At 50.5% G+C, this 17896-nt stretch overlaps 1 protein-coding gene across 1 annotated transcript in view; it reads right to left on the reverse strand.

Annotated features, from left to right (window-relative positions):
* The window catches only part of col24a1 (collagen type XXIV alpha 1), a 677579-nt gene that overhangs the window by 429570 nt on the left and 230113 nt on the right, over positions 1 to 17896 (reverse strand). Inside the window, exons 6-7 of the mRNA XM_085983549.1 lie at positions 13916 to 13969; positions 9655 to 9708 (exon numbers count right to left, since the gene is read on the reverse strand). Of these exons, the coding sequence (XP_085839675.1) occupies positions 9655 to 9708; positions 13916 to 13969 (108 nt within the window). The remainder of the gene's footprint in view (positions 1 to 9654; positions 9709 to 13915; positions 13970 to 17896) is intronic.

Raw genomic sequence — 17896 nt, forward strand, 5'->3', positions numbered from 1 at the left:
TAACCTCTCAGTTCTTGTATCATCCTTGTAAATCCTTTTTCCACCTTCTCCAGTGCCTCTATATCCTTTTATAATATGGCAACCAGAACTGCGCACAGTGCTCCCAGTGTGGTCAACCAAGGGTTCGATACAGGTTTAACACAACTTCTCTAATAGGGAAGGCCATTGAAACAGAGAGTATTAATGGCTCCAAGAGACCATTATAGGGAGAGAGCAGAAGGATTGAGGAGGATTACAGTGAGAAGGTGGATAAGGTATATCTCTGGGAAAAAAAAGGACAGGTTTGTTGACCCAACATCTTTCTGTTCCTAAAAATGTTTGTTTTTACACACTCCGCCCCGCGCAGGCACTTTCAGAGGCCTGGGAAACCAACCGTCAAACCTGATGAAACATGCCAAGTATTACATGGAATGAAATAAATGCAGAACAGATTAATACTAACATCAATTTCGAAAAATTACAGGTAAAGTGACACCTGTGCATTGCCGCAGGGCAAAGCAAATGTGAATAATCAGACATCTTTCACGACTCGATGCAAGAATTAGCTCGACTGCTGAGCAGCCTGATTCCAATCCTCAGGCAATGTCATTTTGTTACTCAGGGGCTGTTGCGCATGACCTGTACGGGTGTTTCATGTGTGGTCTAGTTCTCTTCTTCTTAGGCAATCCCTCGGAACCGAGGATGACTTGCTTCCACATTAAAAATGAGTTCTCAGGTGACTGATGAGTCCAATGCGGGACCTCCAGTCTCTGCCACAGGTGGGGCAGACGGTGGTTGAAGGGCGGGTGGGTGGGGTGCTTGGGTTGACGTGCGCCCCTTGCGCTGCCTGCGCTTGGCTTCTGCTTGCTCCCGGCGAAGACACTCGAAGTGTTCGGCGCCTTCCCGGATGCTTCTCCTCCACCTTGTGCGGTCTTGGGCCAGGGATTCCCAGGTGTCGGTGGGGGGTGTTACACTTTTTCAAGGAGGCTTTGCGGGTGCCTTTGAAACATTTCCTCTGCCCACCTGGGGCTCTCTTGCCGTGCCGGAGCTCCGAGTAAAGCGCTTGTTTTGGGAGTCTCGTATCGGGCATGCGGACAATGTGACCCGTCCATCAGAGCTGATCAAGCGTGGTCAAAGCTTCGATGCTGGGGATGTTGGCCTGAGCAAGAACACTGACGTTGGTGCGCCTATCCTGCCAATGGATTTGCAGGATCTTGCGGAGGCAGCGTTGGTGGTACCTCTCCAGTGCTTTGAGGTGCCTGCTGTACATGGTCCAGTTACACAGAATGTACGGCACAGAAACAGACCATTCGGCCCAACTGGTCCGTGCCGGTGTTTATGCTCCACACGAGCCTCCTCCCACCCCCTCTTCATCTCACCCCATCAGCATATCCTTCTATTCCTTTCTCCCCACTGTGTTTATTTAGCTTCCCCTTAAATGCATCTGTGTTATTCGCCTCCACCACTCCCTGTGGTAGCGAGTTCCACATTCTCACCACTCTCTGGGTCAAGAAGTTTCCCCTGAATTCCCGATTGGATTTATTAGTGACTATCTTATATTTATGACCTCTAGTTTTGGACTCCCCCACAAGTGGAAACATCTTCTCTACATCTAACCCTATCGAACCCCTTCATAATTTTGAAGACTGAGGTTGCCCCCTCAGCCTTCTCTTTTTCTGGAGAAAGGAGTCTCAGCCTGTTCAGTCTTTCCTGAGAGTTATAACCTCTCAGCTCTGATACTTATAACAACAGATAGTTCTGCGTGTCACATGCTGACGGCAAAGTGGAAAAGACACACGGATGGTGCACTGCTGCGCTTACAAAAGCATGCAGAGGTACAACAAACTAGAGCTTGACACCTGTCAGCCATGGCTAAGTGGGTAGCACTCTCACCTCCGAGTCAGAAGGTTGTGGGTTCAAGTCCCACTCCAGAGAATTGAGCACCAAAATCTAGGCTGACACTCCAATGGAGTGCTGCACTGTCGGAGGTGCCGTCTTTCAGATGAGGCGTTAAACCGAGGCCCCATCTGCTCTCTCAGGTGGACGTAAAAGATCCCATGGCACTGTTTTGAAGAACAGCAGGGGAGTTGACCCTAAGGGCCAATATTTATCCCTCAATCAACCTCAGAAACAGATTACCTGGTCATTATCACATTGCTGTTTGTGGGAGCTTGCTGTGAGCAAACTGGCTGCTGCGTTTCCCACATTACAACAGTTTTTTAACCATAAATTGGACCAGTTACTTTGCATTTTGTGATATTTTAACACTAATGTGGGACAGTGAATAGGAAGGGGTCAATTCAGTTGAGGAACATAATATAATAAAATGTTTCTATGCACAACGTTTTCTATAACGGAATATTCAAATAGAAGAAAGACTTGCATTTCTATAGCGCCTTTCACAACCACCGGACGTCCTAAAGCTCTTTACAGCCAATGAAGTACTTTTGAAGTGTAGTCACTGTTGTAATGTAGGAAACGCGGCAGCCAATTTGCGCACAGCAAGCTCCCACAAACAGCAATGTGATCATGACCAGATCATCTGTTTTTAGTCGTGATGCTCGTTGCGGGATAAATACTGGCCAGGACACCGGCTGGAACTCCCCTGCTCTTCTTCAAAATAGTGCCTTGAGATCTTTTATATCCACCTGAGAGGTTACACGGTACCTCCGTTTAACGTCTCATCCGAAAGGCGGCACCTCCGACAGTGCAGCTCTCCCTCAGTACTGCCCCTCCAACAGTGCAGCTCTCCCTCAGTACTGCCCCTCCAACAGTGCAGCACTCCCTCAGTACTGCCCCTCCAACAGTGCAGCACTCCCTCAGTACTGCCCCTCCTACAGTGCAGCACTCCCTCAGTACTGCCCCTCCAACAGTGCAGCACTCCCTCAGTACTGCCCCTCCGACAGTGCAGCACTCCCTCAGTACTGCCCCTCCAACAGTGCAGCACTCCCTCAGTACTGCCCCTCCTACAGTGCAGCACTCCCTCAGTACTGCCCCTCCAACAGTGCAGCACTCCCTCAGTACTGCCCCTCCTACAGTGCAGCGCTCCCTCAGTACTGCCCCTCTGACAGTGCGGCGCTCCCCTCAGTACTGCCCCTCTGACAGTGCAGCGCTCCCTCAGTACTGCCCCTCTGACAGTGCGGCGGCTCCCTCAGTACTGGCCCCTCCGACAGTGCAGCGCTCCCTCAGTACTGCCCCCTCCGACAGTGCCGCACTCCCTCAGTACTTGCCCCTCCGACAGTGCGGTGCTACCTCAGTACTGCCCCTCCGACAGGTGCAGCGCTCCCTCAGTACTGACACTCCGACAGTGCAGTACTCCCTCAGTACTGGCCCCTCTGACAATGCGGCGCTCCCTCAGTACTGCCCCTCCGACAGTGCAGTGCTCCCTCAGTACTGCCCCTCCGACAGTGCGGCGCTCCCTCAGTACTGCCCCTCCGACAGTGCAAGCGCTCTCTCAGTACTACGCCCCTCCGACTGTTACAGCACTCTCTCAGTACTGCCCCTCCGACAGTGCAGCGCTCCCTCAGTACTGACTCTCCGACAGTGCAGTACTCCCTCAGTACTACCCCTCTGACAGTGCAGCTCTCCCTCAGTACTGCCCCTCCAACAGTGCAGCGCTCCCTCAGTACTGACTCTCCGACAGTGCAGCACTCCCTCAGTACTGCACTTGGAGCGTCAGCCTTGATTTTGTGGTCAAGTATCTGGAGTGGGACCTGTACCCACAGCCTTTTGACAGAGGCGAGTGCTGCCCACTGAGCCACACTGACACTTGAACAAAATTGTACATTCTATAAGTTTTATACAAGTGTATATCCCACAAAGATTCAGTGAGCTTCCTGCGTAGAACTCTCATCAGAAATAGGAAAGCATTCAAGATCCTAATCGTTACTGAGAGGCTTGGCATGCAAAGATCGGAAATCTGAGACATTTCCACATTGCCAAAAATAGTATAGAAACAACAGTAAACAATTATCACCAGGCTCTCCTGCAGCTGGTTTATAGACCATAACCTGCAACTATTTCTCAGTACCGCACTGATGATACCGTGCATTAATACCTACACTTGGTTCATGATTCATAAATCAATCCTTTCTATTCTTTAGCAAGTGTCCTAAAATGTATGTTTATTTAGCAGCACATGGTAATAGGACTCGCGACTTATTTTAAATGCAGGTAGATGCTGCAATATGAATGCTTGTTTTATGTTTCCCTGGTGACAGCTCACAGTTTGGCGCGGAGGGGGAGGGGAAGAAAAGGAGAGCGGAGGGGAGCGAAGAGGAGAGGGGAGGGGAGGGAGGGGACGAGAGAGGAAGAGAGAGCAGGAGAGGGGTGGAGGAGAGGAGAGGGGAAGAGAGCAGGAGAGGAGAGAGAAGGGGAGGGGAGGGCAGGAGAGGGGAGTGGAGGGGAGGGGGAGGGAGAGGAGAGAGGAGGGGGAGGAGAGGGGAGTGGAGGAGAGGGGAGGAGAGGAGAGAGGAGGGGAGGAGAGAGGAGGGGAGGGGAGGAGAGAGGAGGGGAGGGGAGGGGAGAGAGAGGAGGGGAGGAGAGGGGAGAGGAGAGGAGGGGAGGGGAGGAGAGAGGAGGGGAGGGGAGGAGAGAGGAGAGAGGAGGAGAGGGGAGAGGAGAGGAGGGGAGGGGAGGAGAGGAGAGAGGAGGGGAGGAGAGAGGAGGGGAGGGGAGGGGAGGGGAGGAGAGAGGAGGGGAGGAGAGGGGAGGAGAGGGGAGGGGAGGAGAGAGGGGAGTGGAGGGGAGGGGAGGAGAGGAGAGAGGAGGGGAGGGGAGGAGAGGAGAGAGGAGGGGAGGGGAGGAGAGAGGAGGGGAGGGGAGGGGAGGAGAGGGAGAGGGGAGGAGAGGGGAGTGGAGGGGAGGGGAGGAGAGGAGAGAGGAGGGGAGGGGAGGGGAGGAGAGAGGAGGGAGGATGAGGGGAGAGGAGAGGAGGGGAGGGGAGGGAGAGGAGGGGAGGGGAGGAGGAGAGGAGAGAGGAGGAGAGGGGAGAGGGGGAGGAGAGGAGGGGAGGGGGAGGAGAGGAGAGAGGAGGGGAGCAGATTGTCAGGCGAAGTCCTCCCGCTGGGGTCTGAAGTACCATAGGAACAGGAGGCGGCCACTCAGCCCCTTGAGTCTGTTCCACCATTCAGTGAGATCATGGCTGGTCTGTATCCTAAACTCCAGCCACCTGCCTTGGCTCCATATCCTTTTATGCCCTTGTCCAGCAAAAATCTATTGCTCTCAGATTTTAAAATTATTATTGAGCCAGCCATCTACTGCTGTGGGAGAGAGTTCCACACTTCTACCACCCTTTGTGTGAAGAAGTGTTTCCTAACTGCTCTCCTGAATGGCCTGGCTCTGAATTTAAGGTTATGTCCACTTGTTCGAGACTCCCCCACCAGCGGAAAAAGTTTCTCTCTCGCGACCCTATCAATTCCTTTCAAAATTGTAAAAACCTCTATCAAATCACCCCTTAACCTTCTATATTCCAGGGAATACAACAACAACTTACATTTATATAGCACATTTAACGTAGCATAACATTCTAAGGCGCTTAACAAGAGTGATATCAATAAATACAATTTTAACACCGAGCCACGGGAGGAGATATCAGGACAGATGAACAAAAGCTTGGTTTTAAGGAGCATCTTAAGGAGGAGAGAGCGACAGAGCTGCGGAGAGGATTAGGGAGGGCATTCCACAGCTCAGAGCCAAGGCAGCAGAAAGCACGGCCGCCAAGAGTGGAACGATAAATTACAAACCTAGTTTCTGTAATCTCTCCTCATAACGTAACCCTTAGAGCTCTGGCAACATTCCAGTGAATCTGCACTGCACTCCTTCCAAGGCCAAACTATCCTTTCTAAGTTGCGTTGCCGAGAACTGTACACTGTGCTCCAGATTCCTGGCATTTGGAGAAGTAGTTTTGAGGCAAAGCTGGGTGGGCGTGTGTGCTGTGAGGAGGATGCCGAGAAACTCCAGGATGATTCGGACAGGTTGGGCGATTGGGCAGATGCATGGCAGATGCAGGATGATGTGGATAAATGCAAGGTTATCCACTTTGGTGGCAAAAACAGGAAGACAGATTATTATCTCAACAGCAATAGATTGGGAGAAGGGGAAGTGCAACGAGACCTGGGCGTCCTTGTGCACCAGTCGCTGAAGGTAAGCATGCAGGTGCAGCAGGCGGTTAAGAAGGCAAATGGTATGTTGGCCTTCATAGCGAGAGGATTCAGTACAGGAACAAGGATGTCTTGCTGCAGTTGTACAGGGCCTTGGTGAGACCACACCTTGAGTATTGTGTGCAGTTTTGGTCGTCTTGTCTGAGGAAGGTTGTTCTTGCCATGGAGGGAGTGCAGCGAAGATTCACCAGGCTGATACCTGGGATGGCAGGAATGACGTATGAAGAGAGATTGAGTCGATTAAGCTTATATTCGCTAGAGTTTAGAAGAATGAGAGGGGGTCTCATTGAAACTTATAAATTCTAACAGGACTAGACAGACTAGATGCAGGAAGTATGTTCCCGCTGGCCGGGGAGTCCAGAACCAGGGGTCACAGTCTAAGGATAAGGGGTAAGCCATTTAGGACTGAGATGAGGAGGAATTTCTTCACCCAGAGAGTGGTGAACCTGTGAATTCTCTACCACAGAAGGCAGTTGAGGCCAATTCAATAAATATATTCAAGAAGGAGTTGGATATATTTCTCAAGGCTAAAGGGATCAAGGGATATGGGGAGAAAGCAGGGACAGGGTACTGAGTTTGGATGATCAGCCATGATCTCATTGAATGGCGGAGCAGGCTCGAGGGGCCGAATGGCCTACTCCTGCTCCTATCTTCTATGTTCTATGTTTTTTACGGGGCTAAAAATAAATTTACCTTTTTTAAAAGTATTTTTAAATTATAAATGAGTGAAACTTTAAAAAAAAACTTTTTTCAACTCTTATGCTGGTAAAAGCAGGCCTTACACCTGCTAAGATTTCTAAGGGTTTTCAGCGGGCGGAGGTTGTGCAGAAAGTGGGACACTCCCCCCGCCCCCCCCCCACCGCAGAGGCCCTTCTCCAGGGCAGGCGTCCGATCTGTCAAGAGCTGAACCCGGCATTTCCGATGTCCCTACAGGTGTGTACACAGCTCGTAAACACCCGTAGGCATCAGAATATACGGGCCATTAGGACAGACGACCAAAAGCTTGGTCAAAGAGATCGTTTTAAGGAGCGTCTTAAAGGAGGAGAGGCAGAGAGGCGGAGAGGTTTAGGGAGGGAATTCCAGAGCTCAGGGCCCAGGCAGCTGAAGGCACGGCCGCCAATGGTGGAGCCATTAAAATCGGGGATGCGCAAGAGGCCAGAATTAAAGGTGTGCAGAGATCGCGGAGGGTTGTAGGTCTGGAGGAGGTTAAAGAGATAGGGAGGGGCGAGGGATTTGAACACAAGGATGGGAATTTTAAAATCGAGGCGTTGCCGGACCAGGAGCCAATGTAGGGCAGTGAGCACAGGGGGTGATGGGTGAACGGGACTGGCTGTGAGTTAGGACACGGGGCAGCAGAGTTTTGGATGAGCTCAAGTTTGCGGGGGGTGCAAGTTGGGAGGCCAGCCAGGTTACAGTTAAAATAGCATTCGGGCTCCAATGACACCATTGCCACTCGACCTGCATATTTAAAGAAGGACCCGGCTAGTTACGGGCGGATGTCTTTCTCGCCCACTCAGAAGAGCAGGTTAAACTCATAGCCGTATACGAGATCGTGTGCGGGGCATCGGCAGGTGTGTCCCAACGATGATTTAAACTGCCCACCCACCTGGTCCCACCTGGTCCGGGCACGATTAAAATTGGCCACTGAGTTTCATCCAGGACAAAGCAGCCCACTTGATTGGCACCCCATCCATCACCTTAAACATTCACTCCCTCCACCACCGGCGCACTGTGGCTGCAGTGTGTACCATCTACAAGATGCACTGCAGCAACTCGCCAAGGCTTCTTCGGCAGCACCTCCCAAACCTGCGACCTCTACCACCTAGAAGGACAAGGGCAGCAGGCGCATGGGAACACCACCACCTCCAAGTTCCCCTTCAAGTCACACACCATCCTGACTTGGAAGTATATCGGCCGATCCTTCATTGTCGCTGGGTCAAAATCCTGGAACTCCCTCCCTAACAGCACTGTGGGAGCACCTTCACCACACGGACTGCAGCGGTTCAAGAAGGCGGCTCACCACCACCTTCTCAAGGGCAACTAGGGATGGGCAATAAATGCTGGCGAAGCCAACGTCCCAGGAACGAATAAAAAAAATTAAGCTTTTTCAGATACAATTCTTCTTAACACTGGCACTTTCCTACTTAGAGTCATGGGCCTAGAAATTCGGTGGCGCGGGGCGCCAAGCTCACCTGGCGCCGGAATTACCGCTGCGAATGGAGCCGCTTGCGCCATCCCGATATTCAGTTTCAGCGCCCCAAATGGAAGCTCGGCGCTGCTCGAGGTGCCCCACGTCCGTCTTGGGGCGCTGAAACTGAATATCGCAGCGCAACGTGCCGCAGCGCCACACGCTGTGGCACGGCGCGCTGTGGTACTGCAGGCCTTCCTCCCCTTCTTAAAGGGGAGGGGCCTGCACCAGCACGATCCGAGATTGCGAGTGCCGGCAAAAGAGCCCGGCACTGAGGAGAAGTGCCAGGCTGTTGGGACACAGCCGGCACTGCCCGGGGGCGGGGGGCTCAGGAGGCCGGGGACGGCGGCGCGAGGAGGTGCTGGCAGGCGGCCAGCGAAAAAAATGGCCGCCCCGCACCTCCCCTTTAATTAGCGCCACTACCGCCGCAGGTAGGCCCCCCTGACCCGGACGCAAATTGCGACCGGCGTTACAGCGGGGGGCGCGAACAAATATCGCGATCGGGGCGGTAGCGGGGCGCTGCGCACACCAATGACGTCATCGGTGGTGGCGCAGCACTACAGGCTATCGCCACTGAGTGCCCTCTTTAGGCGCTAACTGGTGGTGCAGCCCATCGAATTTCTAGGCCCTACAGTCATAGAGTCATAACGGCACAGAAGGAGGCCATTCGGCCCATCGAGTCCGTGCCGGCTCTCTGTGGAGCAATCCAGTCAGTCCCATTCCCCCGCTCTATCCCCGTAGCCCTGCAAGTTTATTTCCCTCAAGTGCCTATCCAGTCTCCCCTTGAAAACATTGAGTGTCTCCGCTCCCACCACTTCCGTCGGCAGTGAGTTCCAGGTCCTCACCACTCGCTGCGTAAAAAAGTTTTTCCTCAGGTCCCCCCTGTATCTCTTGCCCAAAACCTTAAATCTGTGTCCCCTAGTCCTTGTACCATCAACTAGTGGGAACAGCCTTTCCCCGTCTAGCCTATCCAAACCCATCATAATCTTGTACACCTCTATCAAATCACCCCTCAACCTCCTTTGCTCAAATGAAAACAAATCCAGCTTCTCCAACCTGTCCTTGTAGCTAAGATTCCCCCATCCCCGGGACCATTCTGGTAAATCTCCTCCGCCCCCTCTCAAGGGCCTTCACATCCTTCCTAAAGCGTGGTGACCAGAACTTCTCGCAACAGATCAATCAGTGTTCAAATTCAACACATCTACAAACTAACGCAGGGTTCAAACCATGGTGGCACTTTGAATTTTGTTTTTTTGCGAAATCAATTACAAAATCTGAAACTCTCGATGGAAATATTTCAGCAGCAAGAAATAGAAAGCTTTTTACCTTTTGACCCACCGGACCAGGAGGACCTATTCGACCACTTGGGCCTGGATCGCCCTGTGTGTGAGAGCAATGAAGAATTAGGGACAAAGCAGTAAACATAAATGCGTCCTATTTAATGGCAACGGCAAATGTTTCTGATCAGTGTGTTCAGTTTCTAAATCTGACAGGGAAAGAGGTCTCCATTTGACACCATCCTGTTGCTCAGCCTCATGGGAGGGAAATCAATGTCACTGTGGACATATCTCGTTGCCAAAGGCCCTTACAAAGAACTTACAGCACAGAAACAGGCCATTGAGCCCGACTGGTCCGTGCCGGTGTTTATGCTCCACACCAGCCTCCTCCCACCCCTCTTCATCTCACCCCATCTCATTGAAACATACAAGATTCTGAGGGGGATTGACCAGGTAGATGCCGAGAGGTTGTTTTCCCCTGGCTGGAGAGTCTAGAACCAGGGGTCACAGTCTCAGGATAAGGGGTCGGCCATTTAAGACTGAGATGAGGAGGAATTTCTTCACTCAGAGGGTTGTGAATCTTTGGAATTCTCTGCCCCAGAGGGCTGTGGATGCTCAGTGGTTAAGTATATTCAAGGCTGAGATGGATAGATTTTTGGATTCTAGGGGAATCAAGGGATATTGAGATCGGGCGGGAAAGTGGAGTTGAGGTCGATGATCAGCCATGATCTTCTTGAATGGCGGGGCAGGCTCGAGGGGCCTTATGGCCTACTCCTGCTCTTACTTCTTATGTTCTTACGTTCTTATAACCTTCTATTCCTTCCTCCCTCGTGTGTTTATCTAGCTTCCCCTTAAATGTATCTGTGCTATTCGCCTCAACCACTCCCTGTGGTAGCGAGTTCCACATTCTCACCACTCTCTGGGTAAACAAGTTTCTCCTGAATTCCCTATTGGATTTATTGGTCACTATCTTATATTTATGACCCCCATAGTTTTGTTCTCCCCCACAAGTGGAAACATCTTCTCTGCGTCTACCCTGTCGAACCCCTTCATAATTTTGAAGACCTCGATCAGGTCACCCCTCTGCCTTCCCTTTTCCAGAGAGTAGAGCCCCAGCCTGTTCAGCCTTTCCTGGTAGTTATAACCTCTCAGTTCTGGTATCATCCTTGTGAATCTTTTTTGCACCTTCTCCAGTGCCTCTATATCCTTTTTATAATATGGAGACCAGAACTGTGCACAGTGCTCCCAGTGTGGGCTAACCTAGCTTTGATACAAGTTTAACAAAGACGTCTCTGCTTTTCAATTCAATCCCTCTAGAAATGAACCCAGTGCTTGGTTTGCTTTTTTTAAATGGCCTTATTAACCTGTGTCACTGCTTTTAGTGATTTGTGTATCTGTAATAAGCTTAATGCTTTGTGTTGGTAATCTACATGGATTTAACTGGTTAAAACTCCAGCGATGATTGATGTTGATCCAATCTTTGGGTGTTGCCAACCTGATTGCAAGTTCTCTGGTTTTAGATTCACTTTGCGTGTTCCTCTAGGGAGAGGGGAAAGTGTACACTGTGTGTCAATTGCAGGAACGGTAGCACAGTGGTTATGTTACTGGACTGGTAATCCGAGTTAGTTCAAATCTCCACCACGGCAGCTGGGGAATTTAATTTCAGTTAATCAAATAAATCTGGAATAAAAAGCTAGTATCAGTAATGGAGATCCATGTAATACTACCAGATTGTCATAAAAACCCATCTGGTTCACGACCATCCTTTGAAGAAGGAAATCTGCTGTCTTTATCCGGTCTGGCCGATATGTGATTCCAAACCCACAGCAATATTGGTTGACTCTTAACTGCCCTCTGAAATGGTCGAGAAGGCTCACCACCACCTTCTCGAGGGCAATTAGGGATGGATGTTGCTTTGCCAGTGGCGCCCACATCCCATGAATGAATTTTTTTTTTTAATCAGGCAAACCAACTCTTGTGCGGTAGAATTCTCAGTAGTCTGGCTTGAGCATTTGTTAACACCAAGCTGAAGAAGAAATACTTTTTCTCTTTTTGAAAGATGTGCACCCAGCCACCTTGATGTGTACGGGCTCAAAACTCCGCCACTTCTTCTGAGGAGCACAGCCATCTTCTGGATTCAGCAACAGAAATACTTACAAATAAATAAGCGGGCTGGTTCTTGGGAAATCGGGCAGAAGGAAATTTTTGTATCACAATTTCATTAGCTGTACAAGTTAAATTTTAACCTCACGAAACAGCATATAAAATCACATGTTCAATGGTGCTACAGTTCCCCGTGAGCTTACTTGAGAGCAGCTACTTCCTTCGCACTTTGAATGGAAGGACAAAATTGTATTTTGTGCATTTTTCTCTTTTTTTTACTCCTTTTCTCCAGCCTGATCTCCTGACCAGGATAAGTAGAGTTTTGTCACTTCCCCCAGCCACTATTAATACCATTCAACGTGCATCCCATCTCTCAATCTGGCCTCAGAAACAATCACTTGCGGATAATAATCCAGGCAAGTTGTCACTGTGGCTTTTGGAGGGAGGGGGTGGGGGGGGGGGGTGGGGTGGGGTGGGGTGGTAACTTAGGAAAGCATGGAGGCAGATCTCCGAAGATGCTGCAATTTGAACCCAGTGTAGCACAATGTATACTGCTACTTCCCTATGACGGGAAGAAGCTTATAACGGGATGTCTACAGCCCTCTGGACTCAACATAGAGTTCAACAATTTCAGATCATAACCTCGGCCCCTATCATATATAAAATATATTTTCCCTTTTTTTTTAATCCACACTTTTGTCTGTTTTTTTTTCTTCCGTCCCACATGGCCGCTGTCCTTCATTCTGTCAGGGCCATTCACACTTCATCTAGAGCCATCCTATGTTCCTTGAATATCTCTCAATGTCTCTTAATCTCTCCTGCTTTCTATCCTATCTCTGACCTTCCCTTTTGTTCTTTCATCCCCTCCCCCTTTTCCCAGCCCCCACTTGCTTTAAAATCTATCCCCTTTCCTGCTTTTTTTCTCAGTTCTGACGAAGGGTCTTCGACCTGTAACGTTAACTCCGTTTCTCTCTCCACGGGTGCTGCCCTGACCTGCTGAGTTTTTCCAGCGTTTTCTGTTGTTATAACGGGATGTCTAGTTTGGCTCTCCAGTCGACGGCTTCCTACGATGCCGAGTGGAGAAATGAGGTGCCTCCCGCAACAGGCCGCGGTGGGCAGGTTGATGTGGCGTGTTCCACGGTCTGGGACTCGTGGCCACAGTCGCACTTCCGGCAGAATGTATAAATCATCACGACACTTGTCTTGTGCTTAACTAATGCCCGCACAATGATACCGGGGGCTTCGAGGGTTAAATTATGAGGGCAGGTTGCGTAAACTTGACTGGTACTCCCTTGAGTTTAGGAGATTGAGGGGGAGATGTGATCGAGGTGTTTAAAATGTTAAAAGAATTTGAGAGGGTAGATACAGAGAAACCTCTTCCTCTGGTGGGGGGAGATCAAGAATGATGGTGGAATAATCTTAAAATTAGAGCCAGGTCGTTCAGGAGAGATGTCAGCAAGCACTTTTTCACACTAAGGTTAGCTAGCAGAAATCTGGAACTCTCTCCCCCAAAAGGCTGTGGATTCTGGGGCACAATTGGAGCTTTCAAGGCTGAGATAGATAGATTTTTGTTAGGTAGGGGTATCATGGGATGTGGAGCTGAGGTGGGTAAAATGGAGTTGAGTGGCAGATCAGGCATGATCTCGTTGAATGGTGGAACTGGTTCGAGGGGCGGAATGGCCTCCTCCTGTTCCTAATGTTCTGAGCTGCTGGCAGTGATCCATTTTAAAAGGCATTGGTTTGAATTCCCCCCCCACGCCCCCCGGCCCGATTTGATGAAAGATTGAGACTCTGCTCCCAAACAAGCTCTTCCAAATTGGAACAATCATTTGGATCCAACACCACATGCAACAACGACATGGAAAGCTAATGGACAACGGCCGCCGTGCAAAAACCTCACCCACGTGAAACGGAAGACATGTAGAGATGGGGCACGGGGGAAAAAAAAAACACCGGACCAACACTTATTACATGCATTATGTGTCAAAAAAGGATGCAATCTTTTGACAAGCGCACCCTAATATTGATATCATGCACGTTGTCCATGGTCAGCACGTCTGTGGTCACGGTGACTCCTCTAAAAGAAATAACGTTCAGTCAACAAAGTGCACCATGCAGACAGCTAACAGTGATGGGAATGAAATGGCAGCACAGACACTTTAGCACACAATGGCACAGCACACTGATGATGTCCCAGACTAATTTACCTGTCCTCCAGGTGGCGCTTTAAGAGGGAATAAGCCTGGTTCTCCTTTTGGACCCTAATGTAGGAATTATGTTCACACCAATATAATCAACAGAAGAAAGATAAGTGGAACGCTCATCGCGCCATGACTTACAAGAAACAATTCAATTCTAAACAATGCACTTCATCAGAGATAACAGCCGTGACGTTACATAGGTGGCCGTAAATCGCTCTCACTGAGTGCGGTGAATCCAACACAACTACTGGTGCAAGGTTTGAAGCACTTCACGGGGTAACTGTCGAATGAAAGACTTACTTGTTGAGACTATTAGCGCACTCGCTAGAAAAATCGTTCACTGGGTATCGGCCTTGTAAGATTTTTGTTTTCATTGGTCAGTTATGCTCAAGTCTACAAGCGGAAACGAATTCCACAACGGCAGCACACAGTCAACTTATTACGGCCCCGATTTTAACCCCGGGTGGATTCCCCACTAAGGCCCGAGAGTTAAAATTACAGGCGGGTCTCAATGATGTCGTCGGGCCGCAATGCGCACATGCAAAGAAGGACCCCTGCTGGCTCCGGGCGTGTCTCTTCGCTGCCTGCTCAGGAGAGCAGGTTAAAATTGCAGATGTTGCGATCATGGCGACTCTCGGGCAGGTGAGAGCCCGGGGCGATTTTAACCGCCCGCCCGCCAGGTTTCTGCTGAGCAAGTAGGGTTAAAATCGCCCACTTAACACTCATGCAAAGGGTATCATTTCAATTAAATTATAAGATAAGCTTAGTTATCAAATGGGAGAAAAATGTTTTGCTGTTACTGATTCACGGTGTTTAAATCTTAAGAGATCAGTGCTTCATGCAGAGTGTAGCCATAGAAAGAAAGAAACACTTGCATTTCTGTAGCACTTTTCACAACCTCCGGACGTCCCAAAGCGCTTCACAGCCAATGAAGTACTTTTTTTGAAGTGTAGTCACTGTTGTAATATAGGAATAGCGGCAGCCAATCTGTGCACAGCAAGCACCCACAAACAGCGATGTGATAACGACCAGATATTGTAATCTGTTTTAGTGATGTTGGTTCAGGGATAAATATTGGCCAGGGAGAACTCCCCTGCTCTTCTTTGAAAAAGTGCCAAGGGATCTTTTATGCCTACCTGAGAGGGTAGACGGGGCCTCGGTTTAATGTCTCATCCAAAAGACAGCAGCTCCGACAGTGCGGCGCTCCCTCAGTACTGCCCCTCCGACAGTGCAGCACTCCCTCAGTACTGCCCCTCCGACAGTGCAGCGCTCCCTCAGTACTGCCCCTCCGACAGTGCAGCGCTCCCTCAGTACTGCCCCTCCGACAGTGCAGCGCTCCCTCAGTACTGCCCCTCCAACAGTGCAGCGCTCCCTCAGTACTGCTCCTCCGACAGTGCAGCACTCCCTCAGTACTGCCCCTCCGACGGTGCAGCGCTCCCTCAGTACTGCCCCTCCAACAGTGCAGCGCTCCCTCAGTACTGCCCCTCCGACAGTGCGGCACTCCCTCAGTACTGCCCCTCCGACAGTGCGGCGCTCCCTCAGTACTGCCCTTCCGACAGTGCGGCGCTCCCTCAGTACTGCCCCTCCGCCAGTGCGGCGCTCCCTCAGTACCTCCCCTCCGACAGTGCGGTGCTCCCTTAGTACTGCCCCTCCGACAGTGCAGCGCTCCCTCAGTACTGCACTGGCGTGTCAGCCTAGAGTTTGTGCTCAAGTCTCTGGAAGTGAGGTTTGAACCCACAACCTTCTGACTCAGAAGCGAGGGTGCTGCCCACTGAGCCACAGCTGTTCAGCAGTGGGCAGAAGATCACTCATAAGCAATACAGTCATATCTAAAACAAAGCGTCTTTCTCAGTTATAGAATAGAGTTCCATCAGCTTTCTTGGCCATTGGCAATGGTCGCAACCTCTGAGTCAGAAGGCTGTGGGATTAAGTCCCGATCCAGATTTTGATCACAGAATCTACGCCAAAACTTCAGTCCAGTTCTTCGGCAGCGCTGCATGTCGGTGGTGCTGTCTTTAGAGTGAGTTAGTTCTTAAAAAAAGAAAGAACTTACAGTTCTATTGCATCTTTCACAGCCCTAGGATGTCACAAAGCGCTTTACACCCAATGAAGTACATTTTCTGAAGTGTAGTCACTGTTGTAATGTGGGAAACGCGGCAGCCAATTTGCGGACAGCAAGATCCCACAAACAGCAATGTGATAATGACTAGATCATCTATTTTTAGTGATGTAGATTGAGGGATAAATATTGGTCAGGACACTGGGGAGAACTCCCCTGCTCTTCTTCAAATAGTGCCATGGGATCTTTTACATCTACCCGAGAGGGTAGACGGGGCCTCGGTTTAATGTCTCATCTGAAAGACAGCAGCTCCGACAGTGCAGCACTCCCTCAGTACTGGACTGGGAGTATCATAGGAACATAAGAATAGAGGAACAGGAGGAGGCCATTTAGCCCCTCGAGCCTGTTCTGCCATTCAATGAGATCGTGGCTGATCTGTGACCTAACTCCATATACCCATCTTTGCCCCATTTCCCTTAAAACTTTTGGTTAACAAAAATCTATCAATCTCCAATTTAAAATTAACAATTGATCTAGCATCAATTGCCATTTGCGGAAGAGAGTTCCAAACTTCTACCACCCGTTGTGTGCAGAAGTGCTTCCTAACTTCACTCCTGAAAGATCTAGCTCTAGAGTCATGGGGAAAAATTCGGTTGCTTTGCGCCTCCCGTTAGCACCCTAAGAGGGCGCTAATGGGGCGGAGTGCAACTAGCGCCCGGGCACGGCGGTGTTTGCACCGCTCGCGAAATTGACCAGACATTTTGCGGCGGCGCTAAACACTACCGCCACGATCTCCTGCGCCGGCAGATCGTGACGTCAGTCGAGCGTGCAACGCCCCGGACCGGATATTGAGTGGCGCCCCCTGCCTTAACGTCTGCCGCTAGCAACGACAGGTTGAGGGGAGCGTTTTGCAGTCGGGAAGGGACTGGGGGAGCGCTATTTAAAGGCGGCCGCTTCCTGCCTTTTTTTGTCGGTGACATTTGTGCACCACGCATTCTGAGAGAGAGAGAGAGACTTCTGGAGAGATTCAACGCGGTGTGAAGGAGTTTTGGGGACTGAGCAGCACTTTGCAGGTTCATTTTGATTTGCCCTTCCTTGCATCGATTTAGAAGAGACTGTGGGGGCTGCACTCTGAGCTCTTTCTCTGGGCCTCTCCATTGTTCTTTCCAGCAGATTTGATGTACGGGTCTCTCCAGGCCAAGGTTCAAGGCTGCAATGCGCAGGGTGTGGATGGAGAGCAAGATCGACCCTCCCCTTTAAGAACTGGCCGGCGCCAGTGTGTCTGTGTTCCATTGCTGACTGACATCACACGAGCTTCGCCAGTGCTGTGAGGTAGTGCCTCGCTCCTCAGCGTTAGCACCTTAAGAGAGGTGTGTAGCACCTGATTTAGCGCTCCAATCACCTCCAGGGGCGATAGAAGCCAAGTTTGCAGTCGGAGGCGATAATTAGCGCCAGGCGCTAAACTTTGCGTCCGGCCGATAATTGCGCCGCAAACGGGGCGATACTGAATTTCTCCCCATGGAGTCCTAATGGCACAGAAGGAGGCCATTCGACCCATCAAGTCCATGCCGGCTCTCTGCGCAGCAATCCAGTCAGTCCCATTCCCCCGCTCTATCCCCGTAGCCCTGCAAGTTTATTTCCCTCAAGTGTCTATCCAGTCTCCCCTTGAAAACACAGAGTGTCTCCGCTTCCACCACTTCCGTCGGCAGCGAGTTCCAGGTCCTCACCACTCGCTGCATAAAAAGGTTTTCCTCACATCCCCCCCCACCCCCCCTGTATCTCTTGCTCAAAACCTTAAATCTGTGTCCCCTAGTCCTTGTACCATCAGCTAGTGGGAACAGCCTTTCCCCGTCTAGCCTATCCAAACCCGTCATAATCTTGTACACCTCTATCAAATCACCCCTCAACCTCCTTTGCTCTAATGAAAA

Source organism: Somniosus microcephalus, chromosome 3, assembly GCF_052327205.1.
Source record: "Somniosus microcephalus isolate GS21.2 chromosome 3, FLI_Smic_1.0, whole genome shotgun sequence".
NCBI classification, from domain to species: domain Eukaryota; kingdom Metazoa; phylum Chordata; class Chondrichthyes; order Squaliformes; family Somniosidae; genus Somniosus; species Somniosus microcephalus.